This window comes from Peromyscus leucopus, chromosome 10 (assembly GCF_004664715.2).
Source record: "Peromyscus leucopus breed LL Stock chromosome 10, UCI_PerLeu_2.1, whole genome shotgun sequence".
NCBI classification, from domain to species: domain Eukaryota; kingdom Metazoa; phylum Chordata; class Mammalia; order Rodentia; family Cricetidae; genus Peromyscus; species Peromyscus leucopus.
The window spans coordinates 63,809,110-63,817,535 of NC_051071.1; the positions used below are offsets into that span (position 1 = coordinate 63,809,110).

At 42.8% G+C, this 8,426-nt stretch overlaps 1 protein-coding gene across 5 annotated transcripts in view; it reads right to left on the reverse strand.

Annotated features, from left to right (window-relative positions):
- Aasdh (aminoadipate-semialdehyde dehydrogenase) overlaps positions 1-6,899 on the reverse strand; it is a 28,807-nt gene extending 21,908 nt beyond the window's left edge. For 3 of the 5 annotated variants that reach the window (XM_037209113.1, XM_028855701.2, XM_037209114.1), the window contains exons 1-3: positions 6,389-6,739; positions 3,038-3,305; positions 2,260-2,380 (exon numbers count right to left, since the gene is read on the reverse strand). In XM_037209113.1, coding sequence (XP_037065008.1) covers positions 2,260-2,380; positions 3,038-3,267 — 351 coding nt within the window. In that variant the 5' untranslated portion in view covers positions 3,268-3,305; positions 6,389-6,739. The other 2 variants (XM_028855825.2, XM_028855753.2) reach the window with 2 other exon arrangements.
- Positions 6,900-8,426: the final 1,527 nt, after the last annotated feature.

An 8,426-nucleotide genomic window follows, 5' to 3' on the forward strand; every position in this document is an offset into this window, starting at 1 on the left:
GGCGTGCGCCACCACCGCCCCGCATCATAAATCATCTTGATATTGACAATTAATTCTCACACCTAACCATCTTTTAACTTCCAGTAAGATTTAAGAAAAATAAGCATGCCAGGTGTGGTGGTACCTTTAATCCCATCATTTGGTAGGTAGAGGCAGGTGGGCCTCTGTGATTTCAAGGCCAGCCGGTCTACACATTTGATACCAGGACAGCCACAGCCACATACAGAGATCTTCTCTCAAACAAATAAAGAAAAAAAACCCTATAAGTGTGGTGATATTTTCTTTTCCCCAGGGCTGAGGACCGAACCCAGGGCCTTGAGCTTGCTAGGCAAGCTCTCTACCACTGAGTTAAATCCCCAACCCCATGTGGTGATATTTTGTTGGTGCTTTAACAAATGAAGCTTGTCTGAAAATCAGAGTGCAGAGCTAGCCACTAGAGGCCAGGCAGTGGTGGCATACGCCTTTAATCCCAGCACTTGGGAGGAGGAAAAAGGAAGTGATATGGCTGGGAGGAGAGAGGAAGTGATAAAACAGGGTAGAGGGCATTTAAGGCTGAGGATTGGTAGAGGTAAAAAGTCTTTCAAAGGGCTGGAGAGATGACTCAGTGGTTAAGAGCACTGACTGCTCTTCCAGAGGTCCTGAGTTCAATTCCCAGCAACCACATGGTGGCTCACAACAATCTGTAATGAGATCTGGTGCCCTCTTCTGGCCTGCAAGGACACATGCATGCAGAACACTGTATACATAATAAATAAATCTTTAAAAAAAAAAAGAAGTCTTTCTAGTGGTTGGCTCCTTTACTGATCTTTCAGCATTTACCCCAATATCTGGCTCTGGCTTTTTATTATTAAGACCAATTAGGATTCATGCTACGAATAAACATGACATTGTTATTTGAATTTAATTTACTTGTAGTAACAAAGAACTGAGCAATTTGAGGAATAAGAGAGAAGGCTTCAGCCAGACAGTGATATTATTTTAAAAACACGGATTAACAATATTAATCTTTCAGTTTCCTTTCTAGAGGCCCCACTCTAATACTCATGATTGTCTAGTAAGCCTTTCCTAGAGCTTCCCATTTCAGAACTGTATGCACACAAACACATACAATGCATTTAAGCTATTCTCAACTATAAAGTGGTTCACAGAGAGGATAGGTAAAAGTAAGCAAAACTCAATGTATCTCCTATAATACTCATCTTTACTGGACACAGTATTTTATAAGCAAAAAAATAACTTAGTAATAATAAAACATGGCTGGGCAGTGGTGGCTCATGCCTCTAAACCCAGTACTCTGGAGGCAGAGGAAAGTGGATCTCTGTGAGTTCGAAGCCAGCCTGATCTACAGAATGAGTTCCCTATCTCTGGGGGGAAAAAAGGTTTGTTTTATGTGTATCTGTATACCTCTTTGCCTGTGTGTGTAACAGTGCTTGCAGAGTCCAGAAAAGGGCGATGAATACCCTGAATTGGAGTTACAGGCTTTTATAAGCCACCCAGGGTGGGTGCTGGAACTGAACCCAGGTCCTCTGCAAGAGTAGTATGTGCTCTTAACCTCTGAGCCATCTCTCCAGCCCTATACTTAAAAATGTTTTAAATAATAAATTCAGCTTTCCAATAATGTGTGGTTTAAGAGCTCATCTCTTTTTCAAAATGTAAGTTTGTTTATAATTCTTTAACATTGGAGACTACTGTAATTGATATAAGTACATAAAAGTAAACTCTCCAAGTACTATGATACTTTCCACCACTGGAAATAATTTGGAAACAGGAAGGAAAAATAAACAGTTGCCGTAAGGTAAGAAGATACTTTCATATCATAAAGGGGTGGTTCTCAATGAAGTGTTCAGATGGACAGGGCACACCTGGGAAGATCTGGGCATTTTGGGATGTAATAGTGAAAAGGTGCAGCAGCTCTTTGACTGGTCTCTAATACATGGAAGGCAGTGATGCTATTAACCATCTTGTATTGTACTGGAACTTCCCACAACACACCCTCAACCAAAATGGTGACATCACTGAAGCTGAGAAACACTGCCAGACTTAGTAAATTCAGGAGCCAAGACAAAGAACTTTTTTTTTTCTTTTTTGATTTTTCAAGATCGGGTTTCTCCGTGTAGCCCTGGCTATCCTGGAAGTAACTCTGAAGACCAGGTTGGCCTCGATCTCACAGAGAACCCAGCTGAGAGAACTCTTAAACTGAAAATATTCTCTCTCCCTCCCACTTCACACCCCTCCGAAACACTTAAACACAAGACTTACATGAACCTGCTTTTTCTCAACGAGAACATACTTGAGATCACATTTTTTCATAAAGTGAGTCGATAATGATGGTGGCGAGTTTGGATCAATAGGTGCATAAGCTGCCGGGACCTGCAGGATCCTGAAGGAGAAGTACAAGGTTAGCGGAGTGAATAAAATTCTCCCGGGAGCACTTCCACGTCTCTACTGTTCATTAGCATTTCAGAATTTTAGGGTCATGCCTTAGTTGTAAACAGTTATTTCATCTTGTGCCCAAGATGGAACTGGGTATTGTAAAATTCTATTTTAACTTCTCATAACTTGGGATGGGGATGTAGCTTAATTGTCTGGAGTTTGCTTGGCATGTACGAGGTCCAGGGTTCAATACTCAGTATTGAAAAAGAGAGAGAGAGAGCTCTTAACACTTAATATACAGAAATACAGCATTTTAAAAGGCTTAACAAGGACTGGAGTAATGTCTCAGTGGTTTTCTTTGATCTAACAACAGTTACATAATGCTTTAGCTGTTTTCTATTGACAAATGAGGCCTTTATACTTTGGAGATACTTATTCTGCTTGTGAAAACCTTTAGTCTCTCCTTAATAGGCATGAATTAAATGATTTAAATAATTAAATAATTAAAAATAATACTTAGATAAATGTATACTTTAACATCTTCAGAAAACTGACAATACAAAAAAAAATCCACCAGTAAACAGAACAATAGCTTACATTGTGCACTATATAATAAAACTATAAATTAGCTTAGCATAATATCAGTTTATACTAGAAATATTACCCTAAAATCCAGGAGGGTAAGTTGATCCCAGGTTGACAGTAGAGGCCAATTTCCCGACTTCCTCCAAAGTCACAGTGTGTTCGCAGAAACTTGGATAATTCCGAAGCCTCACTCAGCACAGTCTTGTAGGTGTAAAACACTGGAGGCCGGTTGTTGCCTTCATCAAAACATACAGCTGCTCTATTCAAATAAATGGAGGCAGCATGATGCACCAACTCCTGAAGAGTCATTTTACTGAGGTTTGTCTAAACACCAGTGGCCGAGAAATCTAGAAAGAAATGGTAGAAGTTAGGGGAGTTTTAGGCAGGCGAGGAAGAAATGTATCTACTAGCAAAAATGACTGTATGAGCTGGGGGTATCTACATCAGTGACAGGCTGCTTGCCAATGTGCCCCTGAGTTCCGTGCCCAGCACTGCAAAACAACAAACTGAAAGGAAGCGCCCAGATAAAGTTATGTCTATGTTGAAGATTCTGCAAGGTTTATTGACTGGTGAAAATGTTAAGAGTCTGGAGAGTTGGGATGCTGCAGACTCAAAGACAAACTACCTCGGAATATCTTGACAGCAGGATTATTGCCCACCTGTGTTGTGGGCTATCTGTACACTGTGTGAAGATGTATCTGCTGTGACTGGTACAATAAAAAGCTGAATGGGCAACAGCTAGGCAGGTGGTACAGGCAGGATTTCCCAGGACAGAGAGGAAGAGGAGGAAAATCAGGTGCACAGGAGACAGAGAAAACAAGAGGAGGTGCAAGGTGGAAGAGAGGTAACACCACATGATAGAAGGTAGATTAAAACAAACGGGTTAATTTAAGTTATGAGAGCTAGTTACGAATAATCCTAAACTGCAGGCCTAGCTTTCATAATTAATCATAAGTCCCCATATCACTTGTTGTGAGCTACACACCTGTCTATCCGACATCCTCAGTGACCGTCAGCTGGGTAAGATATGTGCCAGAGTCTAGCTAGCTTCCACCAAGCTCAGAGCTAAGAATATCACCTGACAATACCCCACACTTAGAATGGAATGCTCCTTGACTTTCTGTAATCCACCTACCTAATTCCCTTGAGTTTTTACTTTCTGTCCTTTGACTATACAAGCTCATAGAACTGCTTCCATGCTGGGGCACAATTTTTAGGGTCACCTAATCTCTGTCCCTGGAACCTGATCACTCATATTTGGCTCACAATAAATTATCTCTTACTGTCCTTAAGGTAAGGGCAGTATTTTGTGTTACTAAATCAAACAAAAAGCTGTGTCAAAGATCCACGACTGAAGCTCTAAACTTACAAAACACCTATGGCAACTCTGCTGAACACATAAAAATTAATCTGATGACAGCTGAACCCACACTGGATCAGAACTTACACACGTGGGAAGAACATGACACACACATAATAGAATTAAAGATAGAAATGTAGATTTATTCCTCAATTGACCACAATGTCAAAAGGATATACACTTTAAAAACAACCAAAAAAGGGGCTGGAGAGGTGGCTCAATGGTTAAACACACTAGTTGCCAAAGGTCTGGGGTTCAATTCCCAGTATCACATGGCAGCTTATAAGCATCTTGACTCTAGGATCCTACTCTCTTTTCTGACACCTGAAATGAATACGGTGCACAAATTTGCATGCAGGCAAAACATTCATAGACAGAAAATAAAATATTTTTTGTAGATTTATTTTACGTGCACGAATTTTTTTGCTTGTATGCATGTGCATCACCTGTACGGCTGTTCGATCCCCTAGAACTGGGGTTGTAGATGGCTGTCATGTACCATGTGGGTGCTGGGAACTGAACTCTTCAAGAGCAACAATTTCTTTTAACCACTGATCCATCTCTCCACCCCAAAATAAATAAATCTTTTTTTGTTTTGTTTTGTTTTGTTTTTTAGAGACAGGGTTTCTCCATGTAGTTTTGGTGCTTGTCCTGGATCTTGCTCTATAGACCAGGCTGGCCTCAAACTCACAGAGATCCGCCTGGCTCTGCCTCCCAAGGGCTATGATTAAAGGCATGCACCAGCAATGCCCAGCTGGTATTTCTTTTTAATAAACATTTCTATAAGTACTAACTTTTGTGATACACAAAAGATGATTTTCCATAGATATACAAATGGTCATACAAATTATACAGACCACAGTATGTACTACAGTTACAGGGAGTGAGTTTATATGGAATATAAGGTTAGTGTAGTAGAGTACCTCCTGCTATTTTTGCTTACATATGAACACGGACCAGTCAAATAAATTTCTTTAAATACCCATTGTCCACATTATGTATTATACTTATTTTTATAAAAATCTAGTCTGAACCTGGAGATACATCTCAGGAGTTAAAGAGCCCTTGTTCTTTTAGAGGACCCAGGTTCAGTATCAGCACCCACATGGTAGCTCATAGCAGTCCATAGTTCCACTTCCAGAGGATCCAATACCCTCTAAAGACACCAGGCATGAACGAGGTGCACATACATACATGCAGGTAAAACATAAATGGTATTTTTTATTTAAAAAAATACAAGTATTAAAATTATCTTGTATTTTTAAATTTGATACTTAGGAATCACATTTCAATATTTTAGCATCCTTTTGGACATTTTCAATTTTATGGGTTTAAGAAGCCCTTTTCTTGAACCAACTTGATGTTAATTAAATGACACAATTGAATAAAATAAAAAATTAGTCTGTTTCAAAGTTATAACTGTTAATTTACATTTAATTTAATTTACAAAGTATAACTGTTAATTTCTCACAAGAAAATAATAATCTAATAACATACTTCACAGCAGTGGAATAATGGGACTATAAACTAAGTTTTTAAAAAGAGAAAGTATCATTTTTATAACAAACTACAAAACTCACCACACAAAATATATACAATAAGTAAGTTTTTCTACTTGGAATTTACAGGTTTCCCGGTGGCAAAATTCAGTTTTGCCTAGAATTTCCATTTCGGTTATTAAATTTATGTATATGTATTTTTTTTCTCTTTCTCCAATAAACATAATTTATTCCATGCTCAGATATACCTGGGCCAACAAATGGCTCAGTGGATAAAGGAACCGGCCATCACGCCTGAAAACCTGAGTTCAATTCCTGGGACCCACATGATGGAAGGAAGAGATCCAACTCCCAAAAGGTGTCTTGTGACTTCCTCTAGCATGCTGCCCCCCCCCCAACCCCCCACAAATACTTTAATGTTAAATAAATAATAAAAACAAGTCAACTATGGCTTTTTAAAGGGGGCCTTTTAGGAACAGCAGCAGGGCAATCTAACAAGCAGACTTCACGTTATACGATCAAGCTTAAACGGCTAGCCCATGTGTAACTGTAAATGATGTTATTTAGTCACCAACAAATCCTGCTTTTCCGGGCTCTCCCTAGGCTGGGCATTACAAATACTGGTAAATTATCCATCGGCGTCTTCACACACGCACATCACGCCGCCACCTTGAGTTACAAGGCACCTCGTGGCTTCAACACTCTTTTTCACTGGCTCTCGGGGACCACGCTAGGAGGTGGCGAGGGAGGCAGGTGCCCTGCGTTTCACTGAAGGGCACCGACCGGGGGGGAGGCGGGGTGACCCCACCCGGAGGCCACACAGCACGGATTAGCTGGCCGGACTCCCAGGCTCCGAGCCAGGCCCGGCCGGCTCCGGACGCCCGGCGGACTCGAGCGGAAGCAGCCCGGCCTCCTCGGCCCCCACCCCACCTTTTCACGACAGCGCGTGGAGCACACTTCCCAGCGAGCAGCAGATGCCCCGCAGCCGTAAAGCTACCTCGCCACCACCGGGCTCCTCGCGTCCATCTTCCCGCGCCCCTGACGTCAGCGCCAGCGCCAGCGCCGGGGGCGTGGCTATGGCTGACGGGGCTCCGCCCAGATGCGCCGCACGGTCCTGCAGGCCCTGGGACTGCGTTTGCAGAGGCGGAGCCGGGCTGTTCAGGTTCGGAACTGCCGTGCGGTCCAGGCGGCAGACCTGTATCTGTGTGTGTGTGTGTGTGTGTGTGTGTGTGTGTGCCTGCATGAGTTTATGTGCACCATGTGCACGCAGGTGCGGGCCGATTCCCTGGAGCTGGAGTCGCAGGTGGTTGTGAGTCACCTCGTGGGTGCCGGGAGCCGGAAAGAGACCTCTGAAAGGGCGGTGAGCACTCTTGACAGCCATCACTGTTGAAATTTGAGCCGCACGCAGTCTCCTTGTCCCTAAAGTGGGGGTAGACATAGCCCAAAAGGCTGAAGTGAAGAAATCACCCCCAAATTTGAGAGTAACTGGCCTTATCCCCTCCACGTTTTCTGAGGACACAAGATTGGTGGGACTGTCACTACACTGGTGAAGCCCGCAAGGGAAGGACCCTGTCAGAATGAAACCCAAAACAATCTGCAGCTGTTTTGAGGAAACCCAAGCCCATCTGAGGTGAACAGCGCCCTAAGGGCGACAGGTATTACAATAAACGTGAAGGGTCACAACTGTGGTGAGTTACTGTGCTCCAGAAGAGAGAAAAGGAGCAGGGAATTTTGTTTCTGTGTTCCGGAATGGAGGTGAGAGAGCCGCTGAGCATCCATCACGGTCCCTGAAAAGGCTTAGGGGTGTGTCCTGGGCTGCTGAGGACTGAAGCTGTTGTACCAAATCGTTCAAGAAATACCCATTTGGAAACTGCATTTTTTCCTGTGTACTACAGGCATCTCCAAACGTCTTTTTAGTGTTTTGCTTGTTCTAATTAGCTTTCTATTGCTGTGATAAAACATCATAACCAAAAGCAACTTGGGGAACCAATAGTTTATTTCATCACACTCCACCACTAAGAGAAGCCCAGACAGGAGATCAAGGCCAAAATCTGGGGGCAGGATCCGAAGCAGAGACCATAGAGGAATGCTCTATGGTTACTGGCTCCCGCCCCCATGGCCTGATCAACCTGCTTTCTTTTCTCTCTGTCTGTCTCTTTTTGTATTTTTTTAAATTAAGATTTTGTATCTTATTTTATTTTATGTGTATGGGTGTTTTGCCTGCATGTTTGACCGTGCACTACATGCATTCCTGGTGGCTGAAGCCAGAAGAGGGTCGTGTTGTCAGATCAAGAACTGGAGTTACAGACAGTTGTGAGTCACCCTGTGGGTGTTGAGAATTACGCCTGGATCCTCTGGAAGAGCAGCCAGTGCTCTTAACCGCTGGACCGTTTTTTTGTTTGTTTGTTTGTTTGTTTAAATACAACTCAGGCCCAGGGGTACCATTGCCCACAGTGGGCTGGGCCCTCCCACATCAGTCATTAATCAAGTAAAATGTCCACCGTGCACCGTGAAGGAAGCATTTTCTCAACTGAGAGTCCCCCTTTCCACATGACTCTAGCTTGTGTCAAACTGACAAAGAACTAGCCAGCATACCTGTCTCTGTGTCT